This window comes from Liolophura sinensis, chromosome 11, assembly GCF_032854445.1.
Source record: "Liolophura sinensis isolate JHLJ2023 chromosome 11, CUHK_Ljap_v2, whole genome shotgun sequence".
Lineage (NCBI taxonomy): Eukaryota > Metazoa > Mollusca > Polyplacophora > Chitonida > Chitonidae > Liolophura > Liolophura sinensis.
Window position 1 is genome coordinate 19,978,184 of NC_088305.1, and position 26,439 is coordinate 20,004,622.

The 26,439-nt window shown below is 38.2% G+C and overlaps 2 protein-coding genes across 2 annotated transcripts in view; one reads left to right on the top strand and one right to left on the bottom strand.

The window, feature by feature from the left end:
- Positions 1–15,172, bottom strand: part of LOC135477551 (GATOR2 complex protein MIOS-A-like) — a 30,766-nt gene extending 15,594 nt beyond the window's left edge. The window contains exons 1-13 of the mRNA XM_064757696.1: positions 15,020–15,172; positions 14,764–14,834; positions 14,199–14,278; positions 13,080–13,120; positions 11,881–11,939; positions 10,135–10,291; positions 8,226–8,327; positions 7,258–7,361; positions 5,618–5,659; positions 4,871–4,929; positions 2,975–3,048; positions 1,713–1,757; positions 1,119–1,237 (exon numbers count right to left, since the gene is read on the bottom strand). Coding sequence (XP_064613766.1) covers positions 1,119–1,237; positions 1,713–1,757; positions 2,975–3,048; positions 4,871–4,929; positions 5,618–5,659; positions 7,258–7,361; positions 8,226–8,327; positions 10,135–10,291; positions 11,881–11,939; positions 13,080–13,120; positions 14,199–14,278; positions 14,764–14,834; positions 15,020–15,140 — 1,074 coding nt within the window. The 5' untranslated portion in view covers positions 15,141–15,172. The remainder of the gene's footprint in view (positions 1–1,118; positions 1,238–1,712; positions 1,758–2,974; positions 3,049–4,870; positions 4,930–5,617; positions 5,660–7,257; positions 7,362–8,225; positions 8,328–10,134; positions 10,292–11,880; positions 11,940–13,079; positions 13,121–14,198; positions 14,279–14,763; positions 14,835–15,019) is intronic.
- Positions 15,173–17,958: 2,786 nt separating this feature from the next.
- On the top strand, positions 17,959–26,214 carry LOC135478169 (coiled-coil domain-containing protein 89-like). The gene is made up of 7 exons (XM_064758440.1): positions 17,959–17,965; positions 18,486–18,957; positions 19,733–19,863; positions 22,328–22,464; positions 23,105–23,187; positions 23,883–23,976; positions 25,316–26,214. Exons 1-7 carry the CDS (start codon positions 17,959–17,961, stop codon positions 25,400–25,402), a joined length of 1,011 nt encoding a protein of 336 aa, XP_064614510.1. The 3' UTR covers positions 25,403–26,214.
- The last annotated feature ends 225 nt before the right edge of the window (positions 26,215–26,439 follow it).

A 26,439-nucleotide genomic window follows, 5' to 3' on the forward strand; every position in this document is an offset into this window, starting at 1 on the left:
CTCAAAATTAGAAGAAATAGAGGTAAATCTTCAACTGAACTGAACTGAAATCTATTTAAATAGGGTCGGCCCTACTGCATTTCACCTCAAGTTTAGCTTCATATTTTGCTTGATTCATTCAGCTTATGGGACTGCACCAATGCCGTCACTGTGAGTTCAAGTCCAGCTCATGCTGGCTTCCTCTCCGGCCATACGTGGGAAGGTCTTACAGCAACCTGCGGATGGTCGTGGGTTTCTCCCGGGCTCTGCCCAGTTTCCTTCCACTGTCATACAAGTGAAATATTCTTGAGTAAGGCGTAAAACACCAATCAAATAAATAAATTATAGGACTGCTTCAGATTTTTTTTTTAGGGGGGGGGATGTTCTGATTAGTTTCCTATTAGAAAAAAACCTAAATCTATATATGGCATCAAAAGTATCAATTTAAGGCCTTTAACTGTGTGTTTCTGAAATAAAATAACTTATTATAATTTGTCAGTTTGCCTCTCCTCAAAGCCCTCCACAATAATACAAGAAGTAACAATAAAATTTCATAATTCAGAAGCATGATTTTGTCATGAACAACGTATCTTGAAAGATATGAATAAGGCCTGCAAAAAAAAAAATAGTCAAATCTACAATAGTTTTTTTTTCATTTTTTTAAATAAAACTTTTCGTGCTTGAAAAAACAGTTTTATATATGCCATGAGTGATGGCGCAATATGTGACAAACCTTATTCCACTCATTTTGACAGTTATAATTTGCTATTTAGAGAACAAAGTTGCCAGAAAACCGCTCAAAAACAGGACAACTCTCATCCACAATCTGAAATGGGAACGTCCATTTCTCATCCACATGCATATTTCTAGTTTATAACCTTACTGACCCAAGGCTTTCTTTTACAAGAGATTTTAATTTCCTTCCATGTCTCATCACACAGCTACGTTTACCATAAAGAAAAACATGCGAATTCACAATAGCTGTGACATAATGCAAAAATCAAGTCCATGTCATCTTACACACAGCCCCCACATCAAGTGAATGGCCCAGGTTAAAAGATAACAGAGACCGACCAACAGACGAACCAACATACAGACATATAGTGAGAAACATGTACTTTATATAAAGCAGTCCTCACCAATGCAATTCTTTCATAAACTGTGGTTTCCTTCAGATTCCCCCTTGGTGTAGCCACCAAGAGACGATTTTCTAGTTTTGGATTCCAAGAGTAAGATGTAATATTTTCATGTGCCAGCGCTGGAAGAGAAAATAGCATGATCAGAGTATCACTTCAGCAAGTGAAAAGCTACAAACTATCTGAAATTTGTATCCTAACACAATGATCTTATTCCAGTCCAGCTCATGCAGGCTTCCTCTGCAGTTATATGTAGAAGTGTCTACCAGCAACCTGAGGATGGTTGCCCGGTTTCCTTCCACCATAATGCTGGTTGTGGTTGCATGAGTGAAATATTCTTGAGCACTCCAATCAAATAAATAAATAAATTGTTCTATAGCAAAAAATCAGTACACAAATTTTAGAGCATTTTTTTTGTAAAAACAAAACATTTTACATGTAGCTGTGTTTGAAATTTAGACTTAAGTGTTAAAACGTTTGACAAATGTAGGCACTGAACAATGATGTGGGCCTTGAACAATGATGTGGGCCCTCAACAACGATGTGGGCCCTCAACAACGATGTGAGCCTTGAACAACAATGTTTGCCCTTACTTACGCTGTATGAATCTCTCCATTATATTAGGTTCTGGTTCGTCTGTACCTGGTGAACAAACATAATTTATAACAAAATCATTAGGACTGACATGAAACATGGTAAATGAGCAAAAAACCCTCTTCACAAAAAGTGCATTTTTAGAGACAAGTTAATGTCTTAGAGTATTTATTTATGTGCTGAAACTTACGTTTTCCAAGTAGAGCATCACCCTACTTTCCAAACAAACCTAAAAACACCTTTCTAAGATCACCAGAAAATTCAGAATCAGGCCAAATGAGTAACTCAGGCCGAATGAGTAACTCGGGCTGAATGAGTAACTCAAATCCAAATGAGTAACTCGGGCCAAATGAGTAACTCGGGCCAAATGAGTAACTCCGGCCAAATGAGTAACTCAGACATTGACTAACTTTTAGGTCATTAACACAATCCTGAAAAATAAGTGCCTGCTATTTTCGAAACCACCCCTGTGGAGAAAGTGAGAACATCAATATGGTCCATGTTATTTTATATTACTGGATCCTGGTTACTTGGGTCAAGTATGAAACCTTAGAATACTGAAAATCTTCAATCTTTTCAACCATTAAAACACTTTTTTTAAGTTGAATTTATGCATACAGTTATTATAAAAATGACACAATAAATGATTTGTCTGTGTCACTTAAGATGCAAGTCTCATAAAACTGTGCAAATTATTACTCTACACCCCATAGTTTTCAGAACGTTTCAAAATATTGGCCACAGAGGCGGTTTAATAATTAAGGTAGTCCATTATTATATAAGAAGGAGCTGGACATAGAGTTTAACCACTTTCTCCACCAAATCTCCAATGGAAGCCTCTAATATACTTCATGGTGAATAATAACTGTAAATATGCATATCATTCTGGTCAAGGTATTAGGAAAAAGCCATTTCGCAAATAAATTCTACATCGGAAACAAAAAAATCGTGTCTGAAATAAGAAACAATCACTTTTGTTGACTTCTTTTAAAATAAGAAATGCCTCTTTTTCACAACTTCAATTATTTTTATCACAAAAGTAGTCAGCAAGATTACATGTATTTCAAAACTGGTAAATTTTTGTTTCCAAATGAGGAACTTATTTCTAAAGTAATCAATTTTTATTTCATTAGTGATCAATTTTCATTTTTAAAAGCGATTTCATCTCAAAACAGACATTTTATCTCAGAAAGTTTCTACAAATGGTGGAATGGAAGAGTGGTCAGGAGAGAGAACAGAAGGTTAGAGAGAAAAACCCGACCTACCCACAGAGGAATGTCTGATGTCATGAAGTTTGATCACTCCGCTCTCTTTGGTCAATGTGGTTAACAAACCTAGCCTGGACAGATGAACAGATTGTCTCTCAGTAATAACAATAAAGTTCAGCTTGTACAGTAAAACTGTCAGAACTTTTGGACTTCCAGGACTTTTCCAAGACATTCATCACCAGTTCACTTCTCCACAGCACTAAGTACATGAAGCAGGGTCTCTGCACAGATTTTTAACCTGCAGTATTAGGAGCTACAGAGTAATGCACACTTACTGCACGGCACTGAACAGCACAGTCTCAGTTTTAACCCTTGCACTAACTGCAATGCTACATAGCAGGAACATAGTACTGTAATTCTTCAACCTTTTTACATGTTTGCAAAGTGTTTATTTAAGCATATTCTGAAGGCATTATTCTGTTGTGACTGACAAAATTATACTTTTCGTGAAGCCCTGAAACTGGCCAATCCAACCAATGTATTACTGTGTCCAAAATCAAATTAAAAATATGCATAAATTGCACTGAAAGTTGATCTTGCATAGGCGAAAATTTGGGTACCCAGCACATTCTGCTTTTCACATTGTCCAAGGTCACCTTCAAATAGTAATCATATTTATTTATTTGATTGATGTTTTACGCTGTACTCAAGAATATTTCACTTATACGGCGGCAGCCAGCATTATGGTGGGAGGAAACCGGGCAGAGCCCCTAGGGAAACCCACGACCATCCGCAGGTTTCTGGCAGACCTTCCCACGTATGGCCCATATGCCACACTGCTGCAGTAGCAGTGTAGTTGTCACCTATGAATCTGGTACATAATCAACAGAGCTAACAATCGCTTAACATTCTCCGCCAATTTTTGCCTTGAATTTCAAAGAGCTTCTTTGTTTCTTTGTTTTAGGTTAACCTAAAATTGCATTCACAAAGCTGATATCATGATTTTTTTTTTTTATTTATTTATTTCTTTGGGGGAGAATTTGGAAGAATACAAAAAATGAATTACCTCTAAAATCGATGTGCCTTCCACACAAATTAATGTCCACAAAACATTATATGTGTGTACTAAAACAGCTATAGAGAGTATAAACAAGGGCATGTATTGCTGCTATATAAACTCCATTTTTCTTTCACTTTGCTCTGAGATTTAGCGATACACCCTAATTCTTCTAATTTTGGGGTTATCTCATCTGCTATTTTTTGCCAATAAACATATAATTGTGATAGGAACACAGTTTCTCTTTTCTCACACTGTTAGTTCATCTAATGAACAGCACAACCATGTATTTCCCTTTCCTTAAAAAAAAAAAAAAAAAATGAAAAAATAAAAAGTTGCGAGAAAATGTAATTTTTAGCTTTCAGCATTACTAATTCTAAAAATATCCCTAAAATTCCTATAGTCCTAAAAATATTTTTAAAAATTACAAGAAGTATATGTGTGTATATTCTGTTGACGAAACAGTCTTTGCTTAATAGGCCTGCTCTGAATTACCTCCCTTATTATCCCACAGCGACTGTGACGTAATGTGAGACTAGTTTTCAAGGCGTGAAACTACGAGATGTGGAACCTCGCCTATCAAGCATGCAGTATGTCGGTTATGTCACAACAGAGATAAATATTTTCTAGGCAACAAAACTTTTTCCCGGGCTTTCCAACCAAGTTTAAAAAATTGAAATCTGTATTAAAGCTAAGTCTTCACCAAGTTTATACCACTTTAACTCCAAAACTTGTCATTAGCCATAATATTGAGGTCTCACCTAACCACAATTTACTCCTAAAAATGCACCTTTTAAACAGGAGAGTCACCTCAAGGGAAATAATTCGATAAATGCCCTATTTGCAGTAGGAAAATAAACACAACCTCTGGTATATGGTTTATTGCAAGTACCTACCTGGTTGGGCACCAATCTATCCTGAGCACAGGCTTCATCTCCTGAGGTAGAGTCACTAGCTGGGGAAATGGATTAAGGAGGAATAATTTACTAACGGGGGCCTCCGTGGCTGAACGGTTAGAATGCTAGCTCAGCACAATGACCCAGGAGCCTCCCACAAATTTCCTCCCAATATAGCACACACAGGTCGCCACCATATAAGTTAAATATTCTTGAGTACATTTTAAAACACCAATTAAATAAATGAATAAATTGGGTAAGCCCAAGTAAACAAAAATATTTTTGTTTAGTGTAAATTGACCAACCCTCCATGGAGGGCCCTATGCTCAAAATTTCATGGATTTTTTTGTTAGAGAACTTTTCTTATCATTCTCTCTATGTTAGCGTCTTTATTTTGATTTTGATTGGTGTGTTTACGCTGTACCCCAGAATATTTCACTTATTAGACACCATCCAGCATTATGGTAGGAGGAAATTGGACAGAGCCCATGGGAAGTTAAACTCTTTAAAATTCCTGTCTCTTTCATTAGTCAGATTCTAAAAAGTCTTCAGTCTACTATATATTCCACCTCTTGTTTTATGAAGTTTAGTGTTTGACACACAGACCCTCCACCCTCTCATTATTTCCATTCCCATTTTAGTGCCATAAGAAACACAAGCCTGGATTTGCTCTTTGTCCAGGCTTTCTAAAATGGACTGTCCACCAGGAGGTCATTTTCCTGTTAAATCGTCCATGAGAAAGGATACAGGTCTGTCAAAGTTCCTGGTGTCCCATACCGCTACAACATTCTGAAACAACACAAGATGAAGCCTTACACACTGTGTTAGCAGAAACAGCTTCTTGGGCAAAAGAAATATCCCATGCGTGATTGGTTAAAACTGATCACATGCCGGCACCTTCAATTTCTTTAAAGTGCACGACTTTACTTTAATGTTTTGAACTGTGATATCTTAATTAATCAACATCACAAAAGTACAAAGATTTGCTTACTGCAATATATTTTATCTATGCAAATGTTTGCTCTGGTGTTGTCTTCTTTTACGGTTTGTGGCAAATGGAGTGCACCTCCTCTGGCAATTTAATTAAATAAGTAATTTTGCCTTATATGACTAACATATTTTCACCTGCAGAGGGAGATGACTGTGAACAAGACATATTGGCAGAATACATGTGCAAGTGATGGTGGACAGAGCTTCATGTAAGATGCCCTAGACATATTGGCAGAATACATGTGTAAGACATATTGGCAGAATACATGTGTAAGTGATGGTGAACAGAACTTCATGTAAGACTATCTAAAAATCCTGAAAATACACACACCTCTCCCTCATGATAACATGGTCTCTTACCACATGAAATTTCAATATAACACATACCGTCACAAGTATGGCAAATTTTTCATAACGTCGTTTCACATGTGTACATACTTTCAGAAGTTTCAGTAAAGAGAAACTTCAGTTAACACCCAAACTAACACTATGTCTCTTCTTACATGTATGTTGAATATGTCACAGACTATCAGAGGTGTATATGCTAAACGTTACCAGCATACACCAAAGTGATATCAAATAAACCATGTATCACATTGTTTTGAAACAACACACGAAACAGCTGTCAATGATGATTGACAGCTATATCAAATGCCTCCACGGGCCTCTGTGGCTCAGTTGGTTAGTGCGCTAGCACAGCATAATGACCCAGGTGCCTCTCACCAATGCAGTCGCTTTGAGTTCAAGTCCAGCTCATGCTGGCTTCCTCTCATGGGAAGGTCTGCCAGCAACCTGTGGATGGTCGAGAGTTTTTACCGAGCTCTCCTTGATTTCCTCCCATCATAACGCTGGCCCCGTTGTATAAGTGAAATATTTTTGAGTACGGCGTAAAACACCAATCAAATAAATAAATAAATAAATAAAATGAAATGCCTCCAGCAGAATGTGCAGAACATTTGTTTTCTGCGGAAGCTGATTTTATTGCTAGTTCCATGTAATCTCAAGCTATTGCCTCATAGAGATAAATCGATGTGGTGACTGTCAAGAGCTTGCTTGAAACCCCCTTTTATTATGAGCTCATGTATGTTCACTGGTGTAGAACAAAAATCATTAAAAATATTTGAATAGGTATTTGAGATGAGCAATGTTAGACATTTCCGGTGATATACAATGTCTATTAGACTATACACTTCTTATCAAATTCCCTGGTGGTAACCATGGGCCACTTTCACAAAACTTCGTAATTCATATTTCCATAACTTTTTTCGCACAAGACACTGTCTGAGTTATTGTGCCACATGATGATCTCATTTAGCAGAAAAGTTACAAAAACCTGATTTCCGAAATTTTGTAAAAAGGGCCCCAGTGCTACGTGACACTGATTCAAGTTTCCTCACCTCAAAGAAAGAGGCGACTCTCTTGTCACACTGAGGGTCCACGCACACTCCCCACACTAACTTCGTCATAGCAACTTTCTGTGCTCTTGACGTCTCCATGCCAGCTATAATGGAAACACAAATACAAACCAGGGTCACAATGAATGCTATTTTGTTTTTTACACCCATGACAGCTGTGCAAATGAAGCCAATAGTCTAAAAACCCTAAATTATTAAAGAAAATGTAAAAAATTTAAACTGTGCTAAATTTGAAGTTGTAAATATGTGATTTAATATCGTTTTATCATTTCTTTCTTAGTAGGTTGTACATTTAGTCTAATATTAAACTACTTCAACAATTTCTTGATCTTGGGACTGGGAAGAGAGCCGAAATTAAGCAGCTGTATCTGACCCTGCGAAGTTAAACACATAAAAACCACTTTCTGTACCTGTTAAAAAAAGAGAGAATACAAACAATGCATTTACATACAAACTTGATGTTTACTACTTTTGATTTGTGATAAAATATATTTTTTCAGGATAAGGGGACACAAGAAAGAAGTTTATTTCCAATCATTTAGATTTCAAACTTGCAATGTAATATGTACGAGAAATAAATATGACTGAGCATGACTATACCCCTCTAACCACAAGAGCCAAAAAAATACAACAAAAATAGCCAACATTACAAAGATGTCACACAAGTCAGCTCCTAAATTTTACATATACCTCATATTATACATTCCGTACACCCATTTTATAGTCAATTTTACCCCTTATGTGAGCTGAAAATTTTGGCGCAGGCTGCTGCCATCACAAATTTGAGGCATAAAAGATACTAAAAATTTGACACCAATGAAAAAATAAATTTAACACAACACTGAGATCAAAAATTTAAATATTAAACTGAAAACTCTAATTTGACACATATCTGACATCTCGAATATGACAGGTTTCAAACTGATAATATAAAAAAAAAATGGACACACCTCTGAGATCATAGATTCTTAAATTCTTCCCGTTGATTCCCGTCACAAAGCACTTATTGGTGGAGGTGAACCAGGAGAATGAAGACGACCCTTCCCCCGGACCTGAAACAAGGTCAAGGTCGTGTGAAAAGTTATCCTTTAAGAAAATAAATATATGTCACTATCAGATAATGTCATATAAAAATTTCACCACATAAATGTTACCCAACAGAATTGTTACTGAACATATTGCACGTGTACTTACATATATACTCATCATGCAGTAGGACATCACATATGATATGATTTAAATAAAACATCATACCATATATCATGACTACAATTTAACCCCACATCACCCTGGCGTTAACTAACTCTGTATGAGATCTACAGATCATCCAGACATTACCTAACTCTGTATGAGATCTACAGATCACCCTGACATTACCTAACTCTGTATGAGATCTACAGATCACCCTGACATTACCTAACTCTGTGTGAGGACTACAGATCACCCTGACATAACCTTACTCTGTATGAGATCTACAGATCATCCCGACATTACCTTACTCAGTGTGAGATCTACAGATCACCCTGACATTACCTAACTCTGTGTGAGGACTACAGATCACCCTGACATTACCTTACTCTGTATGAGATCTACAGATCATCCCGACATTACCTAACTCTGTATGAGATCTACAGATCACCCTGACATTACCTAACTCTGTGTGAGGACTACAGATCACCCTGACATTACCTAACTCTGTATGAGATCTACAGATCACCCTGACATTACCTAACTCTGTGTGAGGCCTATGGATCACCCTGACATTACCTTACTCTGTATGAGATCTACAGATCATCCCGACATTACCTTACTCAGTGTGAGATCTACAGATCACCCTGACATTACCTAACTCTGTGTGAGGACTACAGATCACCCTGACATTACCTTACTCAGTGTGAGATCTACAGATCACCCTGACATTACCTAACTCTGTGTGAGGACTACAGATCACCCTGACATTACCTTACTCTGTATGAGATCTACAGATCATCCCGACATTACCTAACTCTGTATGAGATCTACAGATCACCCTGACATTACCTAACTCTGTGTGAGGCCTACAGATCACCCTGGCGTTACCTAACTCTGTATGAGATCTACAGATCATCCAGACATTACCTAACTCTGTATGAGATCTACAGATCACCCTGACATTACCTAACTCTGTGTGAGGCCTACAGATCACCCTGACATTACCTAACTCTGTGTGAGGCCTATGGATCACCCTGACATTACCTAACTCTTTGTGAAATCTACAGATCACCCTGACATTACCTTACTCAGTGTGAGATCTACAGATCATCCCAACATTACCTAACTCTGTGTGAGGCCTACAGATCACCCTGACATTACCTTACTCTGTATGAGATCTACAGATCATCCAGACATTACCTAACTCTGTATGAGATCTACAGATCACCCTGACATTACCTAACTCTGTATGAGATCTACAGATCATCCAGACATTACCTTACTCAGTGTGAGATCTACAGATCACCCTGACATTACCTTACTCTGTATGAGATCTACAGATCATCCCGACATTACCTTACTCAGTGTGAGATCTCCAGATCACCCTGACATTACCTTACTCAGTGTGAGATCTACAGATCATCCCGACATTACCTTACTCTGTGTGAGGCCTACAGATCACCCTGACATTACCTAACTGTGGGTGAAGTCTACAGATTACCCTGACATTACCTAACTCTGTGTGACGCCTACAGATCACCCTGACATTACCTAACTCTGTGTGACGCCTACAGATCACCCTGACATTACCTAACTCTTTGTGAGATCTACAGATCATCTCGACATTACCTTACTCAGTGTGGGGTCTACACATCAACCCGACATTACCTAACTCTGTGTGAGGCCTGCAAATCACCCCGGACTCGCTGAGGCTGACTCGTTGACGGTCTGGTGTTGCAGGCATCTCATTGGTGTAAGGCTTGGCAGTAACATCCCAGATTGCAATACAATGGTCATTTTTGTATCTCTCAAATCCCTCTGCAAGCTGTAAAGCAATGAAAATTTATTTATACTTCTAACTCACATCGCCGTTTTTCACTTTACAAGTATATAGCAATATAAGCCACAGAAACAGTCATAAATGGGACAAACAAAATCATATGGGTCATTTTATGCATAGATGTACACGCACTATTTGTAACATGGTTACTGAGTTACAGGACATGGAAATACATGACCCAAAATGAGGGCTACTGACACCGTATATTTCTGTATCCCGTCATTCAGCAACGATGTAATGAATTAATCCTGCGAAAAACCCATCAATTCAGTGGGGAATAGCAATGTATAGGCAAATCGCTTCAGCAATGAAACTACTGTTATCACAACCAAACAAAGAGAGATAATGGGAATATACACACTGCCACATGATCGTTACGGTCCCATGAAATCCAAGTATATTGTTTAATGTGTGGTTAATGTGAGAAATACATGCTAAAACATTGTAGACTGTTTCCAACCTCAGTTATAGTCCATTACATGTCTGCATATTTTCAACTTCTGATGTTTTCAACTTCAGACTATGCTCAAGCGCATAAGATGTCACAAAGATTCATAAATATTTTATTTGTTTATTATTTGATTGGTGTTTTATGCAGTACTCAAGAATATTTCACTTTTACGATCGTGGCTAGCATAATGGTGAAAAGAAACCGGGCACAGCCCAGGGGAAACCCATGACCATCCGCAGGTTGCTGCACACCTTCCCATGAATGGCCAGCGAGGAAGCCAGCATGAGCTGAGCTTGGATTCATAAATAAAATACACAATGTTTGCTGAATTGTGTGTGACAGTCAAGGGATACAATGCTTTAACATGGGCAGATGCTCTGTTGTTTATCTCCCCTCTGATGTACGTGTGTCAGGTGTAAATTGCCATCTGGCTTATTAAAGAGGGTATTTACTTTCTGAGGAAGAAAAACAATGGTCCCTCATCAAATGACAAGTCACATATTTTATAAATAAACCCATGGATGAGCTGGCAATAAATTGACTGGCCAACCCTGGTAAGTACTCTGACAAATGCTTAAAGCTGATCAGGGATGCCTACCTGTCCTTGTACAACTAATGGTGTGTAGCCGTGTTCACTGGTTGACACAGCTTGTAAATTTCATGCTGCAAGTAGGGCTACAATGGAATGAGTGAGTGCTTGGGGTTTAACGTCATACTTAACAATTTTTCAGTCATATGACGACGAAGGAATCCTTAGAATGCATGTAATGTGCCTCCTTTTTGCAGGATGGCCTTTCCACTGCTCTTTCATCTAGTGCTGCTTCACTGAGATGCCATTATACTGATATGGGTCAATCAGTCATTGCACTATCCCCTTCATGCTGAACGCCAAGGGACTAAATAGATGCACCAACATCATTTCTAAAGCTGCAACTTAAGTCTAGGTGTGACACGACCCAGGATTGACCCTGGATCTACCGCTCCCGATGCAGACTATGCCACCAGGAGGGTGGTGGGCTATAATGGAGAATGAAGCTATGTAAATCAGCAGTTAAAATAAGGTAAACTTGCTAATATTACGAAGGTAGAAGACATCAAATGTGTAGGTAAGTAGGCCACTCACAAGGTTAGGCTCTAACGGATTCCAGGCCAGGTAGCTGCACTGCCGGGAATGACGTGGGGCTGTGGACAGAGAATATTAGCTGTGAAAACAGATTCACAACAATAAAATCACACATAATACAGACTTTCAGATGTAAACAAAGTGACCTCACCAATCCATGCACAATAATTTCGCTGTCTGTGATTCACCGAATGATTGTTTGATTGATTGACTGACTGGTGCCATACTAAAGAATTTTTCTCTCATATGATGACATTCCCCCAGGCTCTGCCTGGTTTCCTCCCACCATAATGCTGGCCGCACAATTTATTTATTTATTTTAATTGATTGGTGTTTCACGCCGTACTCAAGAATATTTCACTTAAACGACGGCAGCCAGCATTATGGTGGGAAGAAACCGGGTATAGCCCAAGGGAAATACACAACCATCTGCAGGCTACTGACAGACCTCAACCTGCACAAGGTACCTGAACTAAAGCCACAGACAAAACAGCGCAAGCTGGATTTGAGCACAGAACCTCGTTGGTCAAAGTGAGAATGACCATCTGAGTCAGTGGGGACCCTCATTTGGCATAGGGAACGTAAGAGTTGTTAACAACAAACGAGTGTGTTATACTAATGGCAATTGGATTTTCATTTTTTTTCATGAACTGAATTCATCAGTGGCATTTATTCATTCAGGAAACAACAAAAATGCATCTTGACACTAAACAGGTGGTAAACATGTGGTAAACGTGTTTTAAACATGTTTTAAACATGTTTTCCAAAAAATGGCGGAGGGTGAATTGTGGTTGAATACAACAGCACAGCTACAAAATGGCATTTATCATAAGTATTGTACATGGTATTATTAAATATCAGAAGTGCAAGTACTCTCCATAAAATCATAATTTGGCATGGGTCAGTCATGAAACACAGTATTATTATTTTTTCTGGACAAAAATTAGCACATGCTGGTAATCACCTTGGAAGAACAATTTCTATATGATGACATTTGTGCATCTGCTTATGGGAAAACAGAGCATCCAGTTCCTGTTTTTTTTAGACTTTATGTGAGTGACATTATTATAATAAAATAATAGCCTCCCATTGTAACCAAATTTAATAAATGCCATTTTCAACTGATTCACTGGATACATCAGTTCCGTACAAGCTACTTGTATACGTTTTATTCTACAACAAATAATTAAAGAACTCACCAAATTCTTTCCCCACAAGATCATTTGTTTTATTGCCAAAGCTGAAAATAGATAAGCAAAACTGAGCATTATCAGGGGCTTGTATTTCAATCACCATCTAACCAAAAAAAAAAAAAGGTATAAAACTAATAAGGATCTCCAACTATTGATAGCTACATCAGTTTTTAACCTAAAATACAGTGAAATTTCCACTATATTTACTTATTTATCAATTTGGGCTTAAAATAATGCCATACCTTGTAACATTTCATGACACAAATCAGATCAATAAGGCATGGAAATGTGCCTAAACTTCTGAATTAATATTTGTCAGACCAGCTTTTTAATAATACTGGAAAGTTGTCAGAGAGAATTTGCTCCTTAAAATCTTCAAGGCTCTCGGTGTTTATAAGATCCGGCTTTTCCCATAAGGTGAAAGGCAGTGATTTCCCCCCTGCACCCCAGTTTTTTCACCAGTCCACCTGACCAACCTCATTAAATCATAAATCAAAAGATTTTCTGTTACCGCCATGTCTTAGGAATTTATGCAAGGAACAGGGTGTGCTGCGGTGAAACAACCAATTCACACTATTTTTGGCACTGATTACATAGCATTTTAAAAGACAAAAATGTCAGGCTACGGCTTGCTGCTGGATATACTGAATTCTCCCCCATCCCCTATCCCACCCCCAGTACATTTTTAGATTCAAATAAGATTATAGAATATAACTAATCCTCATATTTTTAATTTTACTTTGGAGAAGAAACTTTATTGGTTGAGTTGGCCAACATTAAAGGTGGAGAAAAGATAACAATGACATAAACTTCAGATGAAAGAGTGCAAAAAGTTATTCCTAAATGTGGTCTTCAATATTATTTCCGATTTTTCCTTAAGAAGAAAAAGACACTTGAAAATAATTTTTGTATGGTGGGTATTTGGGACCACCTTTTGGTATTTACAGTATTATTTTATCAGCCTATACCTGCAGAATAATGACCTAAGAACATGCTTGAACAAACATCTTGTGAACATGCAAGAAGGTTAAACAATTACAGTATGGAAAAAACAAAAAGCCTAATGGGTCAAATCTCTGGGGTCCTAGAAATGAATTGTGCCCATGAAGAATCTGTGTGATTTACCTTGTGAGGAGTACTCTTCCATTAGCTTGACCCACTGCTATGATGTTGTCTGGGCTGTTCAGAGGGCGCCATGCCAGGCACTGCAATGACAGAAGAAAGTGAATGATCAGAACTGGTTGCGTGGTAAAGCCAAACTTACCATGTGCCTTAATTCCTCTAACTTTTCACATATTAAAGATCAACTTTCAGTGCAATTTGTGCACTTTCTTAATTTGATTTTAGAGATAAACTGTTTGGATTGGCCTATTTCAGGACTTCACAAAAAGTATCATTTTGTCAGTCTACATAGAATAATTCCCTTGGAATAAGCTTAAATAAACACCTTGCAAATACATGTATGTAAATGTGAGTGAGTGAATGAGTGCTTGGGGTTTAACATCATACTTAACAATTTTTCAGTCATATGACGACAAAGGAATCCTTAGGGTGTATGAAATGTGCCTCCTTTTAGCAGGACAGATTTCCACCAATGTTTTATCTAGTGCTGCTTCAATGAAGCAACTTACCAAGGGTTTACAGTCAATGCCCCCTTACACCAACATCATTACTAAATGTCCATGCCTACCTTCATGTACTGTAGGTCATCGGAACTGACAGCTAACTGTGTGGCCCATCTGTCTGTCGAGAGTTTTATACCTGCCAAAAAAATAATGTCTGTAGTTATTTAGTCACATCATTGAAAGGAAACATGAAGGGTAACACGTGAAAATTAAAATCTATAAATCATTACTACTCATGATTAGTCGAGATCTCCCACCTTCACGGAGTAAACAATCTGACAAAGAAAACCTTGAACCTCTAGGCTGATCATTATTACTTACAGTTTTGGCTGGTTTTGTTCTTCTCCACCTTGTACAGACTGATATTGGAGCCATGGTTTATCACAAACTGTCCATCATGGACAGGCGACCAATGAACTTCTCCCTTGGTTCCCGTTGTCATGGTGACATTTTTCACCCAACTGGTCACGCCTATATTTCCTAGTCAGTCAGGATCTGGACAAAAAAGGAAACCACACAACCAATCATAATGAGGCTACACATAATAACAAAACAGGGAGTGAATCATGGCCGAGTGATTAAGTATGTATGTACGTATGTATACTTAGTGTTTAATGTTGTATTTCACCATTTTTCAGTGATATGACAACAAGGAGTCATTAGGTGTGTGTACATATATATTGACATGTCTTCCTGTGGCAGGGCCATGCCGCCAAAGTGCTGATACCAGTGAAGTATCATGCCAAAGACACCAGACATGATGCCCCACAAGTAGACAAGTGACCTCACTTCAACTCACCTAAGACTGTACAGTGGGCTCCACAAGCGACCGATTGGTCACCAAGGCCCATTAATCATTAGAAGTGTGGTTTGACTTTAAACACTTCATTACAGAACTTAGTCACTGGTGGGGCCTCCGTGGCTCAGTTGGTTAGCGCGCTAGCGTAATGACCCAGGAGTCTCTCACCAATGTGGTCGCTGTGAGTTCAAGTCCAGCTCATGCTGGCTTACTCTCCGGCCATAAGTTGGAAGGTCTGGCAGCAACCTGCGGATGGTCGTGGGTTTCGCCCGGGCTCTGCCCGGTCTCCTCCCACCATAATGCTGGCCGCCGTCGTATAAGTGAAATATTCTTGAGTGCAGCGTAAAACACCAATCAAATAAATAAATAAATAAATAAATAAATAAATGAATAGTCACTGGTTGATGGAATGGCTTATTTATTTATTTATCTATTTTATTGGTGTTTATCACCACACTCAACAACATTTCACTTTCACAATGGCGGGCAGCACTGGGGTGGGACGAAACAAACAAGAGGCTGGAAGACCTTCCCACGTACGGCTGGAGGGGAATGGCCTTAAAGCTAAGGAAAATTTTGTGCAGTATAGGATTCCACTGATCATGTCACTTACTGTTCAGTTCTTACACATTTTACTTACTAGTTACCCACTGTGAGAGAGTGAGTGCTTGGGGTTTAATGTCGTACTCAACAATTTTTCAGTCATATGACGACATCTTTAGGGTGCATGTACGTGTAATGTGCCTCCTTGTAGCAGGACGGATTTCCACTGCTCTTTTATCTAGTGCTGCTTCACTGAGATGACTTACCGAAGGCAAGTAAGCCGCCCCGCCCATTACACTGATACGTGTCAACCAGTATCAGTGTACTATCCTTCATGCTGAACGCCAAGCGAGGAAGTTTTCCTCTTTTAAGGTCTTAGGTGTGACTCGATCAAGGTTTGAACCTGGATCTACCGGTCCCGAAGCGGACGCTCTACCAGCTGTGCTATCCGGGCCGGTAGTTACCCATTGTGAGAGCTGTCACTTATGACCTGGCATTAGATACATGCATCATTCTACCACTTTTCATAAACAACACATCATTATCACATTATCAAACTCAGGCTAGCTGCCTGGCTCAGATAATGTTTTAAACGGCGACCTATTTGACAATCATACAACAACGCTATGAACTCTAGCCTGAGATTAGTCTGACGTTAGGTTGGGCAAAATTTTGTTTGGTCATGGGATGGCTCCAAACTAACGTCAGATAACACTCCATTAACTAGTTTAAAAACCTGATACTGTTGCCATGGCAATGTGTCATGGCATTTGAGACAAAAGTTATCTATCAAATACGTTTCCAAGGCCTTAAACTTGTAGACACTTATGTTCCTGATCTTTTCATCTGTCACAAGCACAACATTAATTTGTTGTTTCCTGGACTACATGTTTTTGAGATTCCTTAGTGATGCTCAAAGCAAACAGCTGTACTGACAGCCTCGACGTATTTGACAAGAACAGGTAACTTCATCAGGGTTTTAAATAGGACGTGCTCTGACATTAGTTTGGGGTCATCCTTGGGCGAACAAAATTTTGCCAAAACCTAACGAGTAACGTGAGAGCAATCTCGGACTATATGGACTCAAAAGAAAATGAACACTGTGCTGTGTTCTTCTCAAGGGTGTAAATTGAAAAAAATACATCCGCTATCTGCCTAGATGTAAATGTATAAACATTTAACTATGAAAACAAAAACTTAGCTAAATTGTCAAGCACAAATTTGCGTGGACATATTTGACACATCCATATTTATGATGAGTGATGAGCTATGCAACTAGACGATTTTAACACGAAATGGAGAAATCACCCTGGTTTGAGAGCATAGTTGGTGTATTACCTCAAACAAATTCAATTCGGATGCATTAATATCCTGTCATCTTCTCTGACTACTGTAACTTTTTAAAGAGACACTCCACGTGATATGTGCGTCTGGTTTGTTGTGATTCTGTCCGTAATTTGTAAGTGCACATGTCTCCGTGATAACCTTGACCTCGAAACGCCCACCTCACACCCCCATGTAAAAATTTAGAATAGTTTATTACTTAAATAAAGTTTATCACAAATCAACATCTTTACGAACCCGTTTCTACTTCTAACAGCAGTTGTTTTGTCATGTTTCATCTGTACTACTCGTTTTTTCAGACATAAGGCATTGTGTTTCTAATGTTGTAAGCGATCAAACACCATGGAGTTGTTTGAAAATGGCGTCGTATGAATAGAATGAAAAGATGGGAAGAAAGCAGAGGTATAGTTTGTGGTCTTGAAATTGATTTTAAGCACGAAAATTCCGTCAGGCAATGTCATGTATGAACAATGTCGTCCAGAAATCCGAAAGAAATAAAACAGATGGTCGCAGATATCAGAAGGTAAGAGTGTCACTGTTGACGTTGATGTTGTGACTGGTTTGAAAATACCGCATGGCGCGTGAGTCGCGAAGTTGAGGGTGTTTTTTTTTTTTTTCATCATGTGGCAAATGAAATCACTTTTATATGAAAAGCTGATAATGGGGATGCTGATGTCACTTGGTGATGTGACGTGAATTCACGTGTTGTCCTAAACTTACTCATGTTGTCCCCTGTATGACGTTATTGTCCGTACTAATCTCGGTCCATTTCTGCGTCCGATGTAAGCACTGGAAAGCGCTTTTGTTGGTCATATAATGTTGTACGTGGTTATCACACCAACAGGGCTTAGGAAAATCAAAGTTTAAAGACACATTACGACCCAAGAATAAAGCTGAAGGGCTTTTTTTTTGTACTTTTTTTTGTACTGTTAGGCCACCTTATATATTCGGTGAAAAGAAATAAAAAACAGTCGTTTCATGTATTCTTTAAATAAATAAATGAATAAATAATAGCTAAATATTGTACCATGCTACACATTTATTATGCATTGTAATATAAATTTGGTTTTGTCTTTGCTTAATATAATGTTCTATTAACAGAACATGCAGAGGTTCATCCGTCCTTGACAAAACTGCAAGCCCTGAAAGAAGATGACAAGACAGAGTGTGCAATGCTGCGGTCCAGGATTGATGAACAGTCTCGCCTCATTATGATTCTGAAACAGAGAGCGGATGAGGCGACAGGAAAACAAGGCACCCTTGAACGCATTAATGCCGAGCTGATGGAGTTTAGAGAACAAGCAACGGAAAAGCTTGAATACGAGATGAGAAGATTCGATATGTTGGACCAGAGGTTCCATGACTTAGCATCAAATCATGAGGAAATGATAAAGTACAAAGACGAATATAAGAGAGTAAACCAACAGCTAAGAGCAGAAAACACCCGATTAAAACAGGAAAACGAGGCCTTGTTTTCCAAGGCTCTGCTTGAGAAAGATGCCGAGATTGAAGAACTGGTAAAAAAGTGCACAACTCTCAAAGATGAATACTTGCAACTTGATCTTCGCTTCAGGTAACACCTACAGTAGATTTGTTTCAGGACACTGAAATAATTTAGGTATCTGATGGGCATCAGTACTGAGAGCATGAAGACATGAGAAAAACTACAGGAACGTCATTAATAAGATAAAAAAAATATTTGATGGATAACTGAACACAGTAAAACTATGGTTCAGAGAAGACAATACCTAAGAATTTCTAATTCATGTCTTGTACATACATGTATCTTATATAGTAGCTTTGCAGGCTGGAGGCTTCAATGTAAGGATTGAAGATGAACTAGGTTAGAAAATTGTATTTCTTTGCGATATACACATCAGTAATGTGATGCCATCAGGTCTTGTAAATACTGAGTATACAACATTAGAGCGAAACCCTCTTCCGAACTGTCACTTAAGAACGTGCATGCGACGGTCTATGAGCTATCATAGTCAGCCATGTCAACCAGATGTCCCGCTGATTGGTTACATACAGTATGTTCAATTATAGGGAAAATATACAGAAATTTCAGTAGTTTTAAATGGCTTAAACCAAACCTTTACGACCATATTCCTCTGTAGTCAGGTGAAGGAATAAATTCAGATCTTTTGTGTGAATTTTTATTCCCAAGAACATGATATACATCCAGAAATGGCAGATAAATTAAAAGAAACCACTAGAATACATCTAATCTTTTTTTGTGGTCTTCTTGTCTTGACCAGTGAAAAACATGCCAGCAATTTTCACAGTAAAACCATGTTGTGATTAATGATGTATGGTGGTAACATTCTTTGGATGTCTTGTGGCAGAAATCTGCAACAGGATTCCAGGAGTAAAGAGGAGGGGCTGAAAATCGAGATCAGCCAGCTACAAGATTCCTATGGGAAAGACATGAAAAGACTACAATCTACTGTGGATGATTTAGAGGAAAGACTGAAAGGTAACACTCAACTGATGTAATGTTTTACACTCATAAATAATTTTATGCGAAGTACAACGAACATAGATTCTGCATGTAAGCTTGTACAGTCCATTAAAAATATGTGTTAACAATTCATTTTTTTAATTTTCTCTTAATCCCATTGTCATTTTCCTGTCAATACTGATAATAAGAACTAATATCTGAAGATATAAACAATGTAGCAAAATGAAATGGGATACAGAAAAAAAACTATTCCTTGTGTATAAAACTAATTTGGAAAGTGTGATTTGGCCAATTGGTTACAAAAGGGCTTGCTATTCAGTTGCTATGTTACTAGGCTAGACATGTTCTCATTCCCATTGTAGAATGGTAAATTTTTAGGATTCCCTTCCTTCTATTGTTCTTGGGGCCCCTTGTTGCAATAAGAGTCTGATGGTGCTGTCTCGCATGGTCTTGCATGAAGTACAGTGGATGTCCATTAATATCGCTTATTTCACATTTTGAGAGAGTTTGCTAGTATTTGTAACTCAGCAAAGAGTAGAGCATCGTTCTTGCCACATCAAATCGGCCCCTGACGAGTGAGGTCACAAGCTGGAATCCAGTCCTCATCATGTTGAGAAACTCGTTAGCGAGCTACAACTATGACGTGTGTGTTTGAGCCAGGCAAACTCTTGTGTCGCTGCAATGAAAAACAGTTAAACTTTTATTACACAAGTTCCACCAATCAAGTAAATAAGACCAATGTTATATTTGCATAACCGTAAGTGGGAAGGTCTGTCAGCAAATTGCGGATTGTCGTGGGTTTTCCCCAGGCACTGCCCGGTTTCCTCCCACCATAATGTTGGCCGACATCGTATAAGTGAAATATTCTTGAGTACAGCGTAAAACATAAATCAAATAAATAAATAAATAAATAAATATTTGCATAAAGTCACCAGTGATATAAATAATGACTCACAGCAGAACACTGTTTACATGTTTTACAGCATGGATGGTTACATGAAAACTGCGTCCCGGTATGCTGGGAATAGCTATCCCACAGTCTGTCTTCATGACACCTAATCTTTCCGATATTTTGATGTCGCTGCACACCTCATACCTCAGGCACTTATCATGTGTCTCACCCATGTTCGGTGGTCTCACCTTTATTCCCCGCCAGCCTGCGGGTCTTGAAGATCATTCGCCCCACAATAAAACAAAACCAACTTGTAATGGTGACAGCGCGCCTTAATCGAGCAATAACAGATGACTTATTTGGTTCCATTTAAAATTTTGCGAAAGCGAACTAGTAAGTTTTGACCAAACAAACTGTTTTGGAATAGTTTTTTGGCTTCAAAATGAACTATGTTGAGGTGGCTTCTGTGTTAACTCTTCACACACGGTTGCAACATTGTTTACAATCACCACTATAGTCATCTTCGAGACTGTAGCCTGTATATTTTGGAGGTGTGTACTTTTGTGGGAGATACATGATAAGTACTTGATGTGTGAGGTGGCAGAACTAAAGAGAGAAAATCATAAGGATGTACATGTATGACTGCACTGTAGTGACATCAAAATATCTGAGTGAACGTACAGTCAAGAAGGATTTAATTTCTGCTTTTTGCAATAAAAATTGATACTTATGACATCCATACATTCAAACAAATGAAAAAACCCAAATTATTGACTCAGAAATGCATTACAAGTAAGTATTGCTCAGCTCAATAAAAAAATATTATATATATAGCTTGACCTGGATTTGTCAAGCCTGATGTTATATATTGATAATGAGTAGAGGACATCACTTTTTAATTGTACGTGGCTTGTTATTCGTATGTCACTTGTTATTCGTATGTCACATGTTATTCGTATGTCACATGTTATTCGTATGTCACATGTTATTCGTATGTCACATGTTATTCGTATGTCACATGTTATTCGTATGTCACATGTTATTTGTACGTCACTTGTTATTCGTATGTCACATGTTTTTTGTACGTGACTTGTTATTTGTACGTCACTTGTTATTCATATATCACATGTTCTTCGTACATAACTTGTTATTCATTCCTGAATTGCTCATCCTCTGTATTGATTCACTCACAGCTGCGTTTTTAATTCAGGTTAAGGTCTTGCAAATGATATTGGTTTGCATCCTGACCATAGTTGTACTCAGTTGCTCAGGAGGCAATGCATGAATTGTTCTGCCAAATCATATATGTTAAGCTACTGTATTTCACCTAAAGTTAAGCCATTTTCAAATGACACGTTTAGCTTGATTCTGATTGATTCATCCACCTTATATGGCCACTTAAGAGTTTTTGGTAAAGTTTGATTAATTTCTTATCAGAAAAGGTTAAATGTTCGCATCAAGTATATCATGTTAATGCGATTATCTGCTTCTGAAAGAGCATTTCACACCCAAACTTTATGTGAAATACAGTAGGCCTATGTGTGTTAATTGATGAATACACACATTTACCGGTACATTTGTTTCCAGGAGCAAAGCACAAGATTCAGTGTCTCAGTGAGAGTCAGAGATCAGCAGACTCTGACTCCCAGAACAAACTTCAGGTATTGAGTAAGGAAAGAGATGAACTGCTTGAACTGACCATGCAGAGGGGCAAGCTCATTCAGGTATATCTACCTTGTTACATTTGTTACACACTGCGTGAGGTTTATAAGAACTGCTGGAATTCACCATGCAGAGGGGCAAACTCATTCAGATTTGTCTACTTTGTTACAGTATGTTTGTTACACACCTCTGGCGAGTTAGTAGGTTCGATAATAAGGTGCATGGAGTGTTGTAGTGTCTTGTAGTGTCAACATGTAAAAACCAGGACAAGTCGTCTCTTCTATCCAACATATCCAAAGTTAAAGAAACTGAGATTTTTGGTAAAAATGTTGTTATGCTCAGTTGAACATTAGAATTGCTCAAATAATTACCTTTCACAGCTTATCTGCCTCCTTAAGCACATATTATGATTCAAAATCAGTTAAACAGTTTGTGAAATTTATAATGTGGATCGTTTTACAACTTTTTCAAACTTTATAATCATTTTACCAATATAAAAAGTACAGGTACAGTGATATTTTCTGAATGACAATAATTTCAGGTTTTCTTGGCTGGTTGAGAAAATTTGATTTGATTAACGATTATTAATGAACTACCTGGATAAGTAGAAATTTCTGTAGTGAATTTCCTATAGTTATCTATATGTCTGTATTACTTCTTCATGTATTTCCTATAATGCTGTAATCTTTTCATTCATTTTAGAAAGAGCAAACAGAAAACAAAAGACTTCAGAAGCTTATTGAAGAAAAGGAGCAAGCTGTCAAAAGGATGGAGGAAAAATTTGAGTGAGTCTATTGTCCACAGGTTACTGGTTATATGCTGATCATTTGTATGACACTGACAGACCAGACATTGCCTTGGTGGACTGACAAAACTACCACAAATTGCCTGTTAGATTTATTGGGGGACATTTTGCGCTCATTGTGTACACTGTAGCTGAACACATTCAATCACCAGGAACACAAAACGTGTAGGATTAATCTCAGCCTTGGACAAGGAATTTGCAGTTCGCTCCTCTGAGACTTGGAAAAGGTGCCATGGTGACAGTGAGCGGTATATGATGCTTGTGTCTTGTGTTTTGTTTTGAAGACCACTTGCCTTTCACCAGTATGTTGTACATATGTATGGCATATGTGGAAATGCTTGTCAGCAGCATGCCAAAGGTCGCTGGTTTACCCTCAGCATTTTCCTTCACCCAGGAAAACTGATGGCCATTGTACAAGTGAAAACTTGTTGAGTAGAATGTTAAACAAGAGTCAAATAAATAAATACTTGAAAACTACGACTTGAAAACCACGATAGTTGGTTGAGACAGCATAAACAACCTTTCTCTTTTAATACAACTTCAAAATTTTGTATTTTAATACAAAATGAGTCTTTCGTTTAAATTTTCGGATTTTTACTTAAAATGAGTTATAATCTGTTATAATGTAAAGGTGCATGGCATGGAGACATTGACTGTTCTTTTTGTGCTTGACAGACGTGAGTCAGCGGCAGTGAATGCCAATCAGCAGGTGAGAAAACTGCAGGAACAGGTGCGACAGACCTCTCAGAAAAACACAGACATGGTCAAGGTATGCAGTTCTCATATTTGTACAACAGCTTTCTTTTCTTCTTGGCTGTCAGTTTGCCATATCCTGAACTTGTTCGACAGTGTTGCATATGTTTTCACTGTATCTACGTATAACGGTCGGGGCCTCCATGGTTAGCGCGCCAGCACAGAACAAAGACTCAGGAGCCTCTCACCTGTGCTTTCACTGTGAGTTTAAATCCAGCTCAAGCTGGCTTTCTCTTTGGCTATACCTAGGAAGGCCTGCCACAACCTGCAGATAGTTGTGGGTTTCCCCATGCCCTGCCCACTTTCCTCCTACCATGATGTTGGTTGCTGTATTTTTTTTATTTTATTAATTTGTTTGATTAGCGTTTTACGCCGTACTCAAGGATATTTCATTTATATGATGGCTGCAGCATTATGGTGGGAGGAATCCAGAGAACTGGGAGAAACCCACGACCATCTGCAGGTTTACTGTTGTATATTAAAGCGGGTATTCTTGAGTACAGCATAAACACAAATCAAATAAATGAATAAATTAATGAACGTATATAACTATTGACGGATTAATCAGAGTTGAAAGTAGTCACCTTGTTGTCATGAGCTTTTTAGCATTTAGGTACCGTACATGTTTGTCCGTATTAAGTCTCATATGATGACATGTCATAAGTCATCTGTCCATCCATAAACTGTTTGAGATGTGATATGTGCAGAATTGCATCAGTTGCAGAGGTATAAATTTTTTGCCTCTACCACAAGACCAGAAACTAGTGTCACAGTAAAGAGTTATGCCCCCTTGTGTGATCTGTTGGTTTTGCATGTGAACACTGTAAGCCTATTTGAAAAAGCTGCCTAAATGAAGAGTTTGAATTATCATAGTCCTGTGTATGTCAATCATGAATACCAAGCTCCTGATGATATTGTTATTGTCTGTTACTGACTCTATCATAACAGCATATATTGAGGTTCCGAAACTCTTGTTTCTGTTGACAAAGTGCAGACGTGTGTCGATTTTCAGTGTTCTTGTAGATTGAATTACAATATTACATTTTTTGCTTGATATAGGATACCTAATACTGTCTATGTATATGGTCCATAAAACTTGAAATATCAAAAAAATTCTGACAAAAAAAATGAACTGTTTCATAATAAACCAGACATAGCTTTTAATGGCCTGTCTTATGCATGTATTAATTACATATTACATAAAGAATTCACAAAAAACAGCTTCAGTTAGTACTCTGGATTTGAAGGTTTAATTTTGGCTAATTGACTAAATCGTCTTTCTCTTCCCACATTGTTAACTCAGCATACAAAGTATAAAGTTCATGTAGACTGTGTGCTTCTTTTCTGTTGTGTAGGAGTTTGAGGCATTCAAAAAACATGCAAACAGCATGCTACAGAAGGAGCGAGAGTTGAACGAAAGGCTGAGGCACTTGGCTGGCTGATGAACGTCATGCTGGCTTCCTCTCCAGCTGTAAGTGGGAATGTGTGTCAACAACCTGTGGATGATCGTGGGGTTCCCCCGGGCTCTGCTCGGTTTCCTCCCACCATAATGCTGGCCGCCGTTGTATAAGTGAAATATTCTTGAGTACGGCATAAAACACCAATCAAATAAATGGATGATGAATGAAAACTATGTATCATCTGGAGGCATGACTGATGTTGGACACTTACAAAGCCATTCCTTTACAACCCGCGCTGCCATCTGAGAACTTAAACCCGGGGTAAAGCTGTGATACGGTAATTCTTCAACCTTTTCGCATGTTTGCAAGGTGTTTATTCAAGCATATTATGAAGGCATCTTAATGTGCTTAATATATTTACTGTTATGGTATAATAATTTATGCAGATTCACAAGCGATCACAGGGAACTTAAACATATAATTGTATTATGGACAGTATTATACAGTATACAGCACGGTATTTTCATGTAGTCCTTATGTATGTGAAATGGCAAGGCGATGGCTGATACTGGAGAATAATTCCACATCTGTCATCTTAATTTAATCAACAATGGAACAGGATGAGATTGTTTTTAGTATTGCAGTCCCAAGGCATGGCCCTAGTCAAATGATTTCTTTTTCCATAGGTCAATATTGTATTTTCTCCGTGGACAAGAAAGTGTTTGTTTATGTAGTTATTTATTCATTCTCCCAGAAGAAGAAAGATCAAAGTCCATCCCATGGAGAGATACATCCAGAAGTCCCATACATAAATAATAAATGGTCTTGAAATAGATCAATCAGATCAGGCTTAATATTCCTCTCATAAACCAGGCCCCTGTTTGACTAAATGTTGTATGTGGTATAACTGATCCTATAATGAATGTCAACTCCTGGCAAGACAAGTGTCCATCAAACTGATCCTATAATGAATGTCAACTCCTGGCAAGACAAGTGTCCATCAAACTGATCCTATAATGAATGTCAACTCCTGGCAAGACAAGTGTCCATCAAACTGATCCTATAATGAATGTCAACTC